The following is a 19,442-nucleotide window of genomic DNA, read 5'->3' on the forward strand; positions in this document are numbered from 1 at the left end:
ATAACTCGTAACAAGGAACACTAAGTGAAGAACAAATTGGCCTTAAAGGTACATTAGGCTTATGAATTTTAGGCAATCCATACATTTTGGGACTATTAGAAACATAAGTCGTCATACATTTTTTCTCAGACTCATTAATAAATTTTTGTGTAAATAAGTCTTTAACAAGTTTGTTGTTACGATTTTGGACTTTGTTTGTTGGGTCATTTCTTAAAATTGTGTAAGTATTCCTGTCAGCCATCATATCATTCATTTTTTCAACATAATTTGCTTTTAATATTGCTACAGTAACATTTCATTATTTACAAATATTCCCATTCCATTAGTACTAGCTGAATTAGGGAGCTGAATCGAATCGAATATATGCATATATACAAAACGAATTGAATACTCGAGATATAATTTATGGTGGAAATTGTGTGTGATTGTCTTCTTATTTGCAAATTTTACTGTATGTATGTATTATGATATCTAGTTTTACTTGCACTTTGTTTTTGGTTAGATTTTTCTATTTTACTGCGAATATATTTAAAAGAAAAATTGTGTTTTCGATTCTATTTCAATTCGATTCCTCGATCTGGTACTTCCATATACCTGGATCGAAATTTCGATTCAGTTTCAATTCGATCTTTAAATCGGTCATACAAACGGGGTAACAATCAAAGATCACACCAGAATTCCAAAAATAAAATTCTTGGAAATTTTACGTTTTTGTGTGATTGATAACAATTATTTAGAATTTGATAAACATTTTTATCAGCAGAAACAAGGAGTTCCCATGGGAAGTCCTGCTTCACCAATATTAGCAGATATTGTTATGGAAGCTTTATTAGATGAGGTTTTTGAAAATATTCAAGATAAGCCAAAAATAATAACAAAATATGTCGATGACATTTTTATAATCCTAAAATCTAGTCATGTTAATTCTACTCTTACTGCTTTAAATTCTTTTCATCCGAAAATTCAGTTTACAGTTGAGTATGAAAATAATGCAGAACTTCCATATCTTGGTGTAATGGTTATAAGGAAAAATAATCAACTAATATTTGATTGGTATAAAAAACCAACATCGTCAGGTCGTCTTATTAATTACAATCCCAAACAGCCTAACCAAGTAATTATAAATACAGCAAAAAATTTTATAAAAAGAGTATTGGATATCAGTGACATTGTCTTTCTCACACATTAATTTCGAATTCATTTCCTTTAAATATAATAAAAACGCTATTGAATCAACATTTTAATCCTTTGGTTCGGACAAATTTAGCAACAAATGTTACACAGTTTTCATACAAAAGTGTTTTATACATTCCAAATCTTTCGAATAGGATGTTAAATGCCCCTATAAGGAATAAAGATAGCGTTCGTTTAGCATTCAAATCAGCAAATACATTAAGAATTTCTTTGTTTTCAAATTTAAAAGGTGAATTCTCCAAAAACGAAAAATCAGACATTGTATATAAAATAAAATGCTTAGGTGATGGAACAAACCACTGTCCTTCACTTTATGTAGGTACTTCAATGCAGAAACTTAAGAATAGAATTGCCGGACATAGATCAGATATACATAGTGGACATTCTCAAAAAACAGCTTTAGCTTTACATTGTATAGATGAAGGACATAGGCCAGATTTTAATAACGTAGACATTTTACAAACAGAGAAACACTATAGTAAAAGAATGTTGCTAGAAATGTTACATATTTTAGATACAGATAATACTGTTAATAGGAGGGACTTAGCAATATTTATAGTCAGTTTGTCCAAAGAAATATGTTATATTAGATTTTATCAACATTTTTAACTTGAATTTTTAGATAGGATTTGTTTTTGTTTTCTTATAAAATTTTTGAATTTCTTATCAAATAGAAATTTTTAATTTGATTGTTTTGAAATTTCAATAATGTGAAACGTCTTTTTCAAGATATTCTATTATTGAATTTTAAAATATCATTGATACAAAAAGCTAAACAGTTTTTGACAAACCACTTTTGTTAAACCTTAAGAGGTTAAAAAGTTTTTAATATTGTAAGTATAGATATTTTAGTTTGGTTTTATATATTTAAGACTTTTTATTTAAATAGAGTCCTGAAGAAGGGTATATCCATACCCGAAACGTCGACTGAAAAAAGAAAAAAGAACTAACTCAAGAAAAGACCTATAGCCCACAAACAATAGTATAATTTATTTTACTAAAAAGGTCACGTAAGAAGGAATATTTATTAGAAGTTTCAGACAGGAGATCATTTATAAAAATGAGAAAGAGAGTCGGAGACAGAACGGAGCCCTGTGGCACACCAGCATTTATTTTGTGGGTTTCAGACTTGAATCCATCCAATACGACTTGTATTGAACGGTTCGAAAGGTAATTTCTAATCCAACGAAGAAGAGATTCATCGACGCCAAAAGCACGCAAGAGCTTGATGCCAAACTCTATCAAATGCCTTTGAAATATCAAGTGCAACAATCTTACTTTCTCCAAAACGATGTAAAGATTTGTTCCACTGCTCGGTGAGATAAACTATCAGATCACCAGTGGACCTGTTGCTACGAAAGCCGTACTGCCGGTCATTAAGAAGCTTCCGTTCCTCAAGATATTTCTTAAGTTGAAAGTTAATCAACGTTTCCATGACCTTGGAAAGAAGGGACGTAAGTGCGATCGGTCGGTAGTTTGAGGGTGAGGAAGATTCGCCTTTTTAAGGGATAGGCTGGACAATTGCTGTTCTCCATCCACTCGGAAAGAGACCTGTAGAGTAGGACAGATGGAAAAGCTTACGCAGTGGTTTTGCCTGCGTGGAAGAACACCTCTTCAGAACGATGGGGGGGATACTATCCGGGCCAGCGGATTTGTGTATGTCAAGATCTTTAAGAACTCTTGCTACTGTACGAGTGCGAAAGAAGATTTGTCCCATGAATCCGTTTACGCGCTCAAGTACTGGCGGAGTCATGACACTATCAGGCAGTGTTGAGTTGGCAGCGAACTGCCTCGCAATTAGGTTAGCTTTGTCAACAGAGCTAGCAAATGGAGTGTCATTGAAGACGAGCGTTGGAACCGACGACGAGGTAGTGTTGCGAATATTTTTTACAAATGACCAAAAATTTTTACTACCTTTGGGACATTGTAGTATTTTTTGCCTTAATTCTTGATCATGCAAAAATTTGGTTCGTCGAATATGGGCGTTGCTGGCCTTTCTAGCTAGTTTGAACTTTTTTCGGTTTTCCTCAGTGGGATTGGCTTTATAACATCGAAAGCTTGCCTCTTTAACCCTGATAACCTCTTTGCAGCTCGAATCAAACCATGCATTCTCTTTCGGTTTGATTGTTTTAACCCTATTCGGGATAAAATTTCTCATTCCGGAGAGAATTAAATTTGTTATCATATCAGCACTGGAATCAACGTCACTTTCGAGGAAGCATAGCGACCAGTTAAAGTTTTTGAAGAATTCGTTGAGTCCCTTCCGGTTGGCTTTCTCGTATTGCCAGACGGTTCTTCTTGGTGCTTTTTCTTTAACTGGGTTTGTTTGACACGAGAAATTCGCTGATATGACACAATGGTCTGATGTGCCTAGAGGCGATAATACACTAACAGTGTATTTATCAGGGTCAGAGGTAAGGAACAAGTCTAGAGTGTTTTCAGCTCGACCATTAACGTCCGATATTCGAGTCGGCTCGTCGACAAGCTGAGTTAGGTGGTTTAACTCAGCAAAGATCTCGGCATACCTTCCTTCGGGTGTTGTCTGGCCAGAAAAGCGAAGCCACGAAGAATTGTGTACATTGAAATCGCCCGTTATAACGATTTCAGTGCGAGGATAAAGGGTAACAATCCTTTGAATGGAGTCGGACAGAGCATCAAGTTCGTTAGAAGTTGAATTACTGTCCAGATTGGGGCTCCGATAAATAAAACAGGTATGAATGATGCGCTTATTAACCATGAATTTAAACCACATGAAATTAAAATATGTGTTTATACATGGACCGTATTGTGGTTGAAGTTGGTATGCGACATCGTTTCTAACATAAACGGCGAGACTATGGTGGGAAAAGAATAAAGGCACCAAGCTATACCCAAATAGATTAAATTCAGAACAGTCTGTATTTTCACCTATTTGTGTTTCACTCAGTGCCAAAACAGCTGGCCTGTTTTGTACAGTGTAAATATACACGTCACAGAAATTAGATCTTAGCCCACGAATGTTGGCATAATCGACCCTGAATTCACAAACCATTAAAAAAACTCAAAACTATCTAAAACCTATTCGGACAATTACCTATAATGATTCACTTGTCTAAATCCCAATTGAAACTTCAAAAAACAAATTGTCACTAGTGTTATGCCTAAGTGACAACTTGAACTGATCCGCCCCTGTTGGCTATTTAGTAAGACAATCAATAACACCGGCACACAAAAAAAAAAAGTGTCATGTACCAAGAACGAGACCTATCTTTCTATATGTTTTTGGGCACGCTGAATCCGAATTTGAAGTCCGTTTGGCCCCATCACCTTCCAGTTTTGAGCTGTGAGTGCATTTTGTTTGAATTTTTATGACTTTTTTGGAGTTTTTTGCATTTTTCTCAAAACTGAAGGGTGACCGGGCAAAACGGACTTGAAATTCGAAAACATATAGAAAGATAGGTCTGCTTCCTGGTATATGAAACTTTTTTTTTTGTGTGCCGGTGTAATCTATCCGAGTTAGATTGATAACAACTGTGATTATGTACCACAGCTGCTATGCAAAACTAATTGCGAAAGAAGATGGGAAGGGAAATGAAAGGATTACTCACTGTGCTCATTGCCAATTTGCTTATCGCGACAAACAATTTTTTTTTTTATCACTAAAACCGGTTGATGTTTGGTTTTTGTTGCTGTTAATGCAGTGGTTGGTGTTGTTGTTGTTGGTGTTTTGTGTGATGATGTAATGAAATGATGATTTGCCTGCACTTTGGTTATTTTTTTTTTGTTTTTTTTTTTTAACTATTAATTTTTTTTTCTCGGCGCGGATTATTTTTGGGTTTTATTATTTAAATTAATTTAATGTTTGAAGTGGTGGGTGGCTATTTTTTTTATTCATCCATTCCCCTTTATATAAAAATTATAACACTAAATAAAGAGCAACTGACAAAAAAAAAATAGAAACACAACGAGAAAAACTTTTATTAAACGAGACGAAGCTTTCGCGTGCGTTGCCGATGGGAGGCAGATCGGCATAGAAAAAATAGAAAGGAGTAAAGCATCCACTGATACTAGTTCATACTAGCTAGTTCACCCAAAAACATACTAAGTTTTCTAAACTCAGGATTTCTACGTGAACTCTAAAAAGAGGACATCACAATAGGCCCATCAGAGGCCGCAGTGATAAGGCGAATTATTCCCACCTCTCACCCTAATCTTAATCTTAATCTTAATCCACTGATACAGAATAGAACAGAGACAGGGATAAAAACAGTATTTCTTCATACTAAGCATCAAAATGGTGTGATGTGTACCAAACTTTGCGGCATGCAGATCGTGCAAAAAAAGTGATGAAAAATTTTAAAACAACGACGAACCTTTTGAGGCACAGATGTTTTAAAGAAACCCTGCCAAATATAAACAAAGAAGTGATTGTGTCGATGGCCGATAAGAAAGCAGTTTTTGATGTGTCCGTGAAGCTGTGTATTGAAGATATTAGACCGTTTTCTACTGTAGAAGGCTCTGGAATGCAGGCATTTGTTAAAGAGTGTATAAAAATCGGTGCTAAATACGGAGAACATGTTAACGTGAAAGACATGCTTCCCACTGGAACAACCATAAGCAACAATGTAAAAAATATTAAAGACAAATTAGTGGAAATAATCAAAACAGAACTCGGTTTTATTAAAAACTTTTCGGCAACAACAGATTTGTGGACTGACAGCTTTAAAATGAGATCCTACCTGGCGCTTACTATTCATTACATAATGAATGAAAGTTTATTCGAACGAGTATTGGCTGTCGATGAAATTGAATCACCATTGTCAGGAGAAAATATTTTTGACAAAATAAAAACTATTTTCTTGGAATATGGAATCACAGACAACATAAACTATGTTCGTTTTGTTACTGACAGAGGATCCAATGTCATCAAAGCTTTGGAAAATAATCTTCTTTTCAATTGCTTCGGTCATCTGTTACACAATGTTTTGGAGAAAGCGAGTGCTGAAACACCTCAGATCAAACATTTTTTTGAAGAATGCAAGAAATTAGTAAAATATATGAATAAGTCTGGTGCGTGCAATTTACTTAATAAAACATTAAAAAGTGAGTGTAAAACAAGGTGGATATCAAAATTTGAAATGTGCAAATCAATTCAAGAAAACATGCAGGACATTGTTCACGCACTCCAAGAAAAACAACAGATCCATAGGATTCGGGATATTAACACAAATTTGTTGAACGAGATACTTGTGTTCTTACGACCTTTTAAAGACGCTTTTTTAGAGTTACAATCTTCAAAAACTTGTACGGCTCATCTAGTGTTTCTTCATTATAATAATTTATTAAAAATTTGTTCAGTGAATATTTTGGAAAATTCAGAAAATTTAAGTGATTTAAAACACAAAGTAAAACATTATTTAGTGAATTTGTTTTATCCTGAAATTAAATTGTCATTGAAAAGTGCGACATTTTTATATCCCCCGTGCAATAAAATGCAATTATTGTCCCCAACTGAAAAGACTGAAATATATGATTACATAAAGTCAATAATTCCTGCTACTGCTGCGGCGTCTGAAGATATTTTGGACGAACAACCAACAACTAGTTCCAGGGCCAGTTATATTTTCTCGGATTTTATGAATGAAAATACAACAACGAGCGTGAACTCTATTGATATTGAAATAGAAAGATACATTCAGTTTTATTCGAAAGGCCCGGTGGATATTCTTCAATGGCGGTGTGAAAATGCATTTTCACGGGCTGAAATATAATTACAGAAAAACGATCGAGGTTGAATCCAGAAACTGTAAATAATTTGATGATTGCGAATTCAAACTTAAAGATAAATCCAATTTAAATATTTTTTTTTTCATAATAAATAAATATAAATTTTTGTATCTAGCAATTAAGTTTTATTTAATTTTTCTTTTTTTTTCTGTATTTAATTTAATTTTATTCTAATATGTTTTTCTTCATTTCATTATCTTGTCAAATTAATAAATTTAAATAAAACAAATCGCTGGCTGAGAACTATAATGTTCTATGTCTGCAGGAGTTTCCATAAGACATAGAACATTATAGTTCTCAGCCAGCGAAATGTAACTTGCTTTTGTGTACCAAATTGATTCTCTTTTATTAATGCTACAAGAAAAACCACCCTCGAACACTATGAACATTTCCTTTCCAGTTCGAGTAATTTCGATCACATTGATCATAAACATTTTGTTCACGATCATTTTACTCGATTTTACTCGAACAGAAAAATGATCGTTTGAACTCGTTTGAAATGTAGGATTACTTACAAGACATCATACTCCTAAACAGGAAAGCTCGAACATATTTGAGTTGTGTTGATTCTGTTTGTTCGAGATCGTTTTTTTCGAGTAAGTACTCGATGTTCGTAAACAATACTCGACTCGTTTGGTTCTCTGCTACATACATAGAACATTCATACTTGCCTTATATTACCTTAAGTATGCAAGTAAAAATTGATTTCTATAATCGCGACGATATGTAAGTTCGTCTGTACGAAAATGACCAATGTGTAAACATTGTTTTAAAAAACCATGATTCATTCATTCAACTTTTTTGAGAGGAAACAATTTAGGATTTTATCTATTATACATAAGTATAAAATATGATTCATCCAAATACCAATTGCAATTGACAACGGTATCAAGTGAAGGAAATATATCTTAGGTTAAACTTTTACTATGGACGTTTCGCTTTATTGCATAAAGAATGTATGATATTGCAATATATATTAACATTGTATCTTGCAATGTTTAAAGTAAAAATGTAATTATATTTTCATTTTAATCATAAAATATGATATTCTGTCATTTTTCCTGAGCCTGAAGACATCAATCTTGAATATCCGGCCAATAGAACTCATAATATTAGCTTTTTAACTTAACAGTGTCGAGTCTTTTCCGAGGGTTTTCAAATGTTTCAAAGTAACAAAAAATTGAACAAAAAAATCTCAAAAGTGTTGTTTTAAAAAGGCTTTGTTTTGGTATCTATTGGTCGGATATTCAAGATTAAATCCTACAGGTTCAGGGAAAATGACAGAGCTGCAGCATTTTTCATTTAAAATGCACTTTAAGGTTCCAATAATGAGAAAAATCTATAAAACGTTTTAATTGCAAAAATACATTTCGCTGGCTGAGAATTATAAGGGTGTATTTCATACAAAATACAAAAAATGAGTTTTATACACCAAAATTTTCGTAATTTCAACGGCTTTTAGATAAAATTTTAAAAAATAGAAAAAAATTAATGGCGACGGCACACAGTGTGTCGAGCCCATACAAAAGTTTATCATAAATACTTGCAGCTAAGTTTTTGGAGTTTTAATATCTTTTTTTGTGTTTTTATGGCAGGAATAGAAAAAAAAATTACAAGTTAACAAATTAAACAACCTATTACTTTTTTTTTTTAGTATAATTTATGAAATTAACATTTATTGAAGAAGCCACTTGTGAGCAAAATTAATTTTTTTTTTATATATAAACAAAAATATACTTTTCGTAAGGCTTTTGGTGTGCTGATCTCGAATCCGAACTCAGAAAAATTCTATCATATCACGTTTTTGAAATATTCCCGTTAGAAAATCTGAAATGTCGTTTTTTAACAGTTTTTGAGGTTATGTTCTTGAACGTGGTGATTTATTTTAAATAAATTTGTGACAGTTTCTAAAAGAACTAAATGTTTTCTTTTAAAGCCCGTTTAAATCTTTTCAATATCTTTTTTCTACCTTGAGAAATCTTAAGTTGAAGTCAACTTGTTTTGTTTATATTCTCTATACAAAAAAATCGTATGTTTATTTGCGTTTCATAGCAAATCTCGAATAGTTTTTTGTCAATCGCTTTCAAATTTTGAAATAACGTTTTATTTGCATTCTCGTAAATTCTTATATCGGCGAGGTTGGTAAATACGCTATAATACACAGTAGAGCGTGGCCGGGTCAAGTAATTATATTAAAAATCTAGTATGCAGAAAAATATAATTTTTTTCTTGTTGAAAACAATATTTAAAATATTTTTAATTACATAAACAGCTTTTTGTTACTTGTGTATGGCTAAAAATTATTAAAAACATCGATTTTTTCATTTTTGTGATCCCCTTGAAGATGTTTCTCAAAAAATGAATTATTTTGAGTACTTGACTCGTAGCACATAAATGTGAATATCTCTGGTAATCGCAAACAGAAGCAGACCAAACTTTGCCAATATTAAGTATAAGCCTATGGCAAAATAATATAAAAAAATTATCGATATGATTTAATAAGTATTTTTTTAAATTAAGTTTAAAAATTAATTTTTTTTTTTTTTGGCCATTTATCAAAGAAATTTTAATAACTCATATATAATTTTATAAATTTAATTTTTTTTTGTTATACGTTTTACAACAACACTCAAATAAACAAAATAACATTAACAAAATTTTTCAAACAATTACCAAACGTGAAATATATACTCTCAAAGATTCCCATAAATTCCTCAAAATATTTTCGATTTCCGAGGTACTCATGTTTCGGAGCTTATTTTGAATACATAACCTGGGTTATTTTGTAAGATAAATATGTTTTCATATGAGTTGACACTTCTAAATTATATTTTAATAGCAAAAATATTAATTTTTAACAAAAAAAAAGTGATTTATCATAAGGGGACGACACACTGTGCGGCACAGGTAAAAAAGACATACAACTTTCATGATTTCACATACATGTATTAATATAATAAGGTTCTATGTTATTCAAATTGCAACATAGAACCTTTTTACTGATTTTTTCAAACAAAAAAAAACATTGATTTAAGTTACATAGAACTTTTTTACTCAAATTTTTCAAAATGAAATCTTATGGAAATGATCTTTTTTCTAACTAAGGTAAAAATAAAAGATCTTTTGATGTTTTTGCTGGTATTGAACAACAGGGATAGAGTCGGCTAACTTAATAGTCAATAAATGACAGTCAAAAACGACGATTTTGCTCAATAATTCGTCGTTTTTGACTATCAACTATCGACTTTCAAGTTAGCGGACGGGCTTTTGCTTAGCAACAAGGAATTTTTGTATCTCGTTCTGTACTCTTTAAACCAAAACATGTACTATGCACTATCCAACCTTAACTTTTGCAATAATTCATAACCTAGATATTCTTACACCATAATTAAATTAAAATAATGTTTTTTGTGTGCCAAGAATTGGAAGTGATTTTTTGAAAACTTTTTTTTCATAATCGAGGTTGGGAATTTCATAGTTCGTATTAATAAACCAAAAGTTAAAGAAACACTTAGATTCCTTAACTTTAAATAAAAGAAATCACCTTAGTACCCAAAAAACAAAAAATTAACTAATTTTTAGTGGTATTTGAAAAATTGAGTATTTTTTTTAAAACGTCTAGATTTTACTATACTAACCGTAGTAAACTCTTCGTTATTCATCTTTACAATTATATTAGTTTATTTCTATTAATACTTTCATCGAATAAAACTTTTTTTTTAACTTGAAGCAAATTTACTTACGTTATACATGGAGACAAGTAAGCAACTTAGAATCAAGATGATACTCCTCTAAAATCCAATCCTCTTAAATTAATAAGATTTCTAATAAAAATAAGTAAAATTTGTTTAAACATTTTTAAAATCAAAGTGAACTTCATTTTAATAAGAATTTTCTTCTTAAGAAAATTTAAGTGTAGATACCTGCTAAGATTGAAATGATTTTTCATTAATTTTATGTACTTATTAAAATTAAAAGATTAAACAAACTTTAAATTTTATTTGGCATAAATTTTACACCGTAGATGATTGTTTTAAGATGACTGTCTTTCTGGCAAAAAAGCATGCAAAAATCCTTTCTATAAATGCAACAACGTGATTTGTGGTATTTTTTTCTGTTATTTAAAATAGATTTTGACTGTTTTGTGCAAAACTTGAATAAAATTAAATTAAATCAAAGCCTATATCACGATGAAGTCACTTTTTTCATATAAAATGCATTTATTACATGTAAGCTCTTTATAACTATAAGGTTCTATGTTGAACATAGAACCTTTTTCAATTTTTTTTACAAATTTTTTCATAAAATGGTTCATGTCATTTTTTAAAAATGCTCATAGAATCCTTTTTTGTGGTGAAATTAATATTTTTTCATGGTTTTATGATTTTTTTAGGGTGCTTTATAAGATTGCATCAATGCTTTACTGCTATGTAACTATTTTAAACAAAAACCAGCCTTAAAAAACTTTGAGATCGATTTTCTCAAAACTAAGGTGAGTTGACATACAACCCTATAATTCTCAGCCAGCGATTTGTCCTTTTGCTAGGTACGTCACAGTTTCATAGCGTGAGGACAGAACTCAGCTTAGAACAATTAAAATCTGAAAATTCTGCTTATCGCCTTGCAACGTGTTTGAAGGATGGCCACTCGCGAGATATTTTATTTTAAGTTAAAAGCAGAAAAGAATAGTTTTTTTCAATTTAATTTTTATTAATCCATAAATTCCATTAATTTTAAACACATTTAACCCTTTAATTATTTTTTATCTTTTATTGCAATAACCAAAATTTGCATTATGAGTAGTACGACCAACAAAAAATTTAATATCTGTATAAAAGTTAATATTTAGTTAAAAAAATGCAGGATTTGTAAGGATTTTCTCAATTTTTCAAGTAGCCTCAAGCTTAGAGCTATAAAATTATATATCGGTAACACTGAAAGAGAATGATTATAATGGTTCTTCAATGTATGGAATATGTAAACATGTTTTTTTAGATTAGATTAGAATTGATTTTATTCATAATAATTAATAAAATTAATATAACATTTTAATATAAAACAAAATCATTTAGACATGGCTATCTGCCGTCTGCCGAATTGACTATTTATATACTTTTACAATATTATTTATTTTTTACATTTAACTTTTAATTTTACAATTAGCTATTTTTAATTTATTTTATTTATTTATTTTTTTTTTTTTTTTTTTTTTTTTTTTATTAACAATTATCACATAATAATAAGAAAAAAAAAAAAAGTGATTCATCAAAAAAGTCCTTGTAAGATTCTATTTCGATACCTTAAAGCAATTGTACAGAACTGATACAGTTTTGAAACATTCATTTGATTTAATTCGAATATGACTTCCTCAGTGGCTAGAAAATCTTTTCCAAAAATACATCTTCTCGTTTCTCTTAGAGTAGGACACTTTCCCAAGAAATGCACAACGTCTTCCCTCTCCATCCTGTTGCATATATTGCATATGACTGGAAGATCTGCTCTGTGAGGTATGTAGTTAAGGTTTAGAATTTCAGCTCGTAGTCTGACCATCATTGAAATTTCCCTGACACTAAGCTCATCCCGGAAGTAGTTTGACTGCTGCAAATTGTGGTTAAGCTGGCAGTAGACCGTACGATGTAAGGAGTTTGAAGCTTCATCCATGTACTTGGTTCTAGCTGCTTCATCTACCTTGGAAATAATTTGATACATGTCCTTTTTTAGTTTGGAAAGGTCCTCAAAATTACAAACCAAATTAATTCCACAATAATTCCACAGTAAACATGTTTTTGATCAGAAAATTTGCTTTTCCAATCTAAATACTAGTTTAATAAGACTTTTTGGTGAAACACATTGGTTTGTACGTGACCCTCTGAGGGTCACGTAAGTTCTGTGAAACTGTGAAGTGATAAAAAAATATCATTTCAGTTTTCAGTTTTTTTTTTTTTCATTTTATCACTTCACAGGCACCCCTTATGCGATTGTCAAAATCAATGTGATAAAAGTCTTTACTGAAAAGTACTAAATGAAAAATTCTGTCATTTATATTTCATTTTTTGAGTTTTTCAATTTTGTTTTTTTTTTTTTTTGTGAACATAATTTTCAATAAAATGTCCACAAATTATCAAGAATAAACTTTTCCCGTGGATAAAAGTAAACTATTATCATCTACATATTTTTCAAGACTATCAATCATGTTTTTTTATAACATCGTGGGCAAAACCAGGAATCAGCAAGGCTTCAAAGTTTTGGAAACTCATGCAAAACTATGGTCGACGCATTGAATAGGGGGACCGATTACAAGGTAAATGACAAATTAAAATGAAAATGTCCAAAAATGCAATTTCGTGGAAATGAATCAAGGAAATTGAAACGACAAGTATGAAACCTAGAATTTAGACACACTTCGAAAAGAAGTGTTAGAAATAAATTTATCAGTTAAAGATGTACCTACATATTATGTTTGTTGTAACAAATATTTGTAAAATTTAATAATCTTCTTACAACAAATTGTGGTTCCGGCCGACGCAAAGTGGGGCAGCCCCATATAGTGTTGTGATATAAAGGTTATTTTTTAAACTAAAGCTATGGGAAAAAAAGATGACGTACACTTAGGTGCAAAACTGTCCCAAGCAATAGGTATTTTGCTTTGACATTTTATATTATTTTTGTTTAAGCGTTTTGGGAATTAAGACTTTTATAATCTTAAAGGTCACCAAAAAGACAATTACTAATAACAAACAGCTAACCGTTATCTGCAAAGTTCGATGAAAAAAGACAGGATTTCATTGGGACAGTTTTGCAACGACTGAGAAAAGACGAATGTTTTGGTTTACTACTGCTTACTACTTCACTAAAACTGGTTGCTCATCATCAGATTTAGTTTATATTTACTCTACGTAAACTAAAATTCCATTTTCAGCTGATTTATTAAATTAAATTTAAATAATTGTATAAATGAAACCATTTACAAAATCGTAAACAAAACCATACTATATAAATTAAAAGAAAGAGATTCCGCTAGGAAAATTGCACGAATATTAAAGTAAAGCAAGAGCTTTGTGCTGAGAATAAGATAGACATTTTAAAATGAGCTGAAAAAGAATATTGGAGGAAGACTTAGGGTATTGAGCTCTGCAGATACTCCACGATCTGCATCAGTTAACTTGGTACGGAGTATGAAACTTAGGTTTCAAATGCATCAGGACTAGTTCGCAGACACTGGCGAGACATTAAGCAAGTAGACAGTTCAACGAGCCCACATTCTGCTGATTTTAGAGTCTTGGAGAAAAGAAAAAGCCTTCGCTTTCGAAGAAAAATATTAAAGCTCGACTTGGGTTCGTGAAGAAGTATGTGTAGTGAACAGATGATGATTGGATTCGTGTCATTTGGTCAGATAAGACATATTAATAGATATTCTACACATGGAAGGAAATGGAACTGTCCACAGTTCATATCTCTTTACAAACTCAAGTCAAGTTTTAATATTTTTCTTCGAAAGCGAAGGCTTTTTCTTTTCTCCAAGACTCTAAAATCAGCAGAATGTGGGCTCGTTGAACTGTCTACTTGCTTAATGTCTCGCCAGTGTCTCTGCGAACTAGTCCTGATGCATTTGAAACCTAAGTTGCATACTCTGTACCAAGTTAACTGATAAATCGTCGAGTATCTGCAGAGCTCAATACCCTAAGTCTTCCTCCAATATTCTTTTTCAGCTCATTTTAAAATGTCTATCTTATTCTCAGCACAGAGCTCTTGCTTTACTTTAATATTCGTGCAATTTTCCTAGCGGAATCTCTTTCTTTTAATTTATATAGTATGGTTTTGTTTACGATTTTGTAAATGGTTTCATTTATACAATTATTTAAATTTAATTTAATAAATCAGCTGAAAATGGAATTTTAGTTTACGTAGAGTAAATATAAACTAAATCTGATGATGAGCAACCAGTTTTAGTGAAGTAGTAAGCAGTAGTAAACCAAAACATTCGTCTTTTCTCAGTCGTTGCAAAACTGTCCCAATGAAATCCTGTCTTTTTTCATCGAACTTTGCAGATAACGGTTAGCTGTTTGTTATTAGTAATTGTCTTTTTGGTGACCTTTGAGATTATAAAAGTCTTAATTCCCAAAACGCTTAAACAAAAATAATATAAAATGTCAAAGCAAAATACCTATTGCTTGGGACAGTTTTGCACATTAGTGTATTCTAAACTTAACAGTAAAATTGATAAAATGAGCATATTTGTTTTGTTCAAAGTCTTTGACTTATGTTTATTCATGCGGTTGAAGTTGAGAGTTTTAGAGCAAAAGTTCAGTTCTTAATAAGTAATAAAAAATTTGTTTTTTTGTTTAAACTCAATATTATTTGAGAAAAAAATAATATACAAATTTCTCGCATAGATAAAAGTAAGTAAATTACTATCTTCTGCAAAAAAAAAAATTAAAAAAAATTCTTATATTTAAAAATTGAATGAGAATATAATGAATTCTTTGAAACGCATCTTTAAGTTTTCTCTCAAAATCTTCTGTTTAGGCAAATATTTAGCAAGTCTAAAAATGGAGAAAGCATGATAAGCAATTTCTCTATAAGCCCATATAAACACCTTTGCTAAATATTTGCCTAAAATATTTTTAATGAAATTTTGAACTGAAAAAACGATTTTATCAAAGAAAGTGCTTTTTTGTTTTTATTAAAATACATTACAAAATCATTCTTTTTTGTCAATCATGCACTGATTACGTATAAACAATATTTTTTTCTTTTTAAAAGTTGTTTTTTTTTTATTTTAGAAGATCACCTTTCACCTGCGTTCGATTATTTAGTCCAACAGTGTAATATTTATCTACTGGTTTTAAAATGTTTCAAAGCATTTCATTCCTGATCCTAAAAAATCACAACTTCATATTTCTGCGCAGAAAATACAAAAATGTAACTATGATCTTACTTCTAAAAGAATTTTTTGTGTAATTATTCCTTTGGACCGACGTTTTGTTTTTTATTTAATTCAATTGAAGGTGAAATATGAAATCAAGAAAATTAAATGGGAAAATGAAAATTTGTACCTCTTTAATATGCGGATATTTCTTTCGGGTTTCAGCAGACAGACTGCGAAAGTCAGACCGAAGAGCATGCAAGAATTTAGAGATAGAATCCTCTTGAAGTTTTGGTGCGAACGACATTTTTATATTGAATTAAAAATTAATATTGAATAAGACATTGAATTTTATCAAAATACGAAATTTATTTAATTTAGTAGTCACCAACAAAATACTAAAGTTTTTTGACTACAAGGTTGGAGTCATAAACAAAAAATACCAAGACTGGAAACTTTCGTACGTCTTTCCCCCCAAAACCCTGTTGTGTACAGTGTTGTCTGTGAATATATGTGAAAGCCACCACGTTGGTAAATGACGTTAACACGCACACATTTATAGATTCACGACATTCACCACACATCGGACACGAACACAACGATAAGTTCACGACATTCACCACACCTCGCAGCTTGTAGGCAAACGTCAGTTGACCACCGAGTTTCCAGTCTTGGTATTTTTGTTTATGGTTGGTTGTCATAAACAAAAAATACCAAGACTGGAAACTTTCGTACGTCTTTCCCCCCAAAACCATAAACAAAAAATACCAAGACTGGAAACTCGGCGGTCAACTGACGTTTGCCTACAAGCTGCGAGGTGTGGTGAATGTCGTGAACCTATCGTTGTGTTCGTGTCCGATGTGTGGTGAATGTCGTGAATCTATAAATGTGTGTGTGTTAACGTCATTTACCAACGTGGTGGCTTTCACATATATTCACAGATAGCACTGTACACCAAATGGTTTTGGGGGGAAAGACGTACGAAAGTTTCCAGTCTTGGTATTTTTTGTTTATGCCCAACATTGTATATATATTTCCATAGTACTATCATGAAGTAAAACGATCCTAGGAACTCTAGTGGTGACTTGAAAAAGCAGAATTTGTATGAAAAAACCACACTGAGCGCCACCTCAAAAAAGTGGCGACATCAACTAATACTAAATTCGACTTCATGATAGTACTATACAATGATGCCCAAAACCCTTTTGTGTGCAGCATTGTATATATATTTCTATAGTACTATCATGAAGTCGAATTTAGTATTAGTTGATGTCGCCACTTTTTTGAGGTGGCGCTCAGTGTGTTTTTTTCATACAAATTCTGCTTTTTCAAGTCACCACTAGAGTTCCTAAGATCGTTTTACTTCATGATAGTACTATGGAAATATATATACAATGGTGTGCAGCGTTGTCTGTGAATATATGTGAAAGCCACCACCATAAACAAAAAATACCAAGACTGAAAACTTTCGTACGTCTTTCCCCCCAAAACCATAAACAAAAAATACCAAGACTGGAAACTTTCGTACGTCTTTCCCCCCGAAACCCTTTTATGGACAGTGCTGTCTGTGAATATATGTGAAAGCCACCACTTTGGTAAATGACGTTAACACGCACACATTTATAGATTCACGACATTCACGACACATTTGACACGAACACAACGATAGGTTCACGACATTCACCACACCTCACAGCTTGTAGGCAAACGTCAGTTGACCGCCGAGTTTCCAGTCTTGGTATTTTTTGTTTATGCCCAAAACCCTTTTGTGTACAGCGTTGTCTGTGAATATATGTGAAAGCCACCACCATAAACAAAAAATACCAAGACTGAAAACTTTCGTACGTCTTTCCCCCCAAAACCATAAACAGAAAATACCAAGACTGGAAACTTTCGTACGTCTTTTCCCCCGAAACCCTTTTGTGTACAGTGCTGTCTGTGAATATATGTGAAAGCCACCACTTTGGTAAATGACGTTAACACGTACACATTTATAGATTCACGACATTCACGACACATTTGACACGAACACAACGATAGGTTCACGACATTCACCACACCTCGCAGCTTGTAGGCAAACGTCAGTTGACCGCCGAGTTTTCAGTCTTGGTATTTTTTGTTTATGCCCAAAAGCCTTTTGTGAACAGTGTTGTCTGTGAATATATGTGAAAACCACCACGTTGGTAAATGACGTTAACACGCACACATTTATAAATTCACGACATTCACCACACATTGGACACGAACACAACGATAGGTTCACGACATTCACCACACCTCGCAGCTTGTAGGCAAACGTCAGTTGACCGCCGAGTTTTCAGTCTTGGTATTTTTTGTTTATGGCCACCACGTTGGTAAATGACGTTAGCATGCACAAATTTATAGATTCACGACATTCACCACACATCGGACACGAACACAACGATAGGTTCACGAAATTCACCACACCTCGCAGCTTGAAGGCAAACGTCAGTTGACCGTGTGTGCGTGTTAACGTCATTTTCCAACGTGGTAGCTTTCACATATATTCACAGACAACACTGTACACAACAGGGTTTTGGGGGGGAAAGACGTACGAAAGTTTCCAGTCTTGGAATTTTTTGTTTATGTTAACTCCTTCAAGCAAGAAAACGGAGCTCATTTTTGATACTCCGACCTCAAAACGCGAAATTCGTGGTTGCACTCACACACTTGCAACTTTTTGTGTATGCACACAAAGTCGAAGGATAAGCGTGGTGAAAAAGAGTGAAAAGGAAAAAAGAACGTAGGAAAGACAAGGGCTAAAAAAAAAACCGCGTCATTTTGCCATTCCATTTTTGAAGTGTCTCGTGTCCATCCCTTCAAGCAAACAAGTCCGACCTCGGTCCAAATCCGCTCCGCCTCAGGCGGAGTTGAGTCCGACTTCGGCTCAGAAACGGGTCCGAAGGCAGCTCAAATTAGTATGGAAATTATAATCACCGCGGAGCCGATTTTATATGTATTGGTTTTTTCACCACGATTTCTCCTTCGACTTTGTGTTCATACAAAAAAAGTTGCAAGTGTGTGAGTGCAAGCCCGTTTTTCTCGTTTGAGGTCGGAGTGTCTTTTCTGAACTCAGTTACTAGCTTGAAGCCTGGTACGCTGTTCGCGCTAAATTTAAGCCGAGATAAAATTCCAATACAAGTTATCGATAATTTGTATGGGATTGATTTTAGCTCAGCTTAAATTTTTCGATAATTTGTATTGAGGCTAAAATTTAGCTCGAGCTGCGTACCAGGCTTGAAGGTTAGATGTAAAATTCTCGAAGGTGTCATAAGGGGGGTTCACATTGACCAACTTACCGGACAGACCAGATAATGTGATAATGTGAACTTGTGAACACCCCTCCAACTGCTGTCCGGTTTACCGGATGGTTTTCAAAAAATTTTGATTTTTTGGTTGTCGGACGGACATGTTAGTGAATTGAGCGACATGTCTGTCCGACAGACAGTGATAATCCATTCTCTCCAATTTGAGAGTAGAATAGGCGAAAGATACATTCAAAATAAGATGAAAAATGGGTTTTGATGAAAATTGTCTGCGCTATTGATCCAAATTCAAGCATAAATATTGGAATAAATACCATTTGTTAGTTGAT

At 32.5% G+C, this 19,442-nt stretch overlaps 1 protein-coding gene across 1 annotated transcript in view; it reads right to left on the reverse strand.

Annotated features, from left to right (window-relative positions):
* Positions 1–16,260, reverse strand: part of LOC129907281 (protein MON2 homolog) — a 255,003-nt gene extending 238,743 nt beyond the window's left edge. The window contains exon 1 of the mRNA XM_055983400.1: positions 16,017–16,260. Coding sequence (XP_055839375.1) covers positions 16,017–16,133 — 117 coding nt within the window. The 5' untranslated portion in view covers positions 16,134–16,260. The remainder of the gene's footprint in view (positions 1–16,016) is intronic.
* Between the last annotated feature and the right edge of the window lie 3,182 nt (positions 16,261–19,442).

This window comes from Episyrphus balteatus, chromosome 1, assembly GCF_945859705.1.
Source record: "Episyrphus balteatus chromosome 1, idEpiBalt1.1, whole genome shotgun sequence".
NCBI classification, from domain to species: Eukaryota; Metazoa; Arthropoda; class Insecta; order Diptera; family Syrphidae; genus Episyrphus; species Episyrphus balteatus.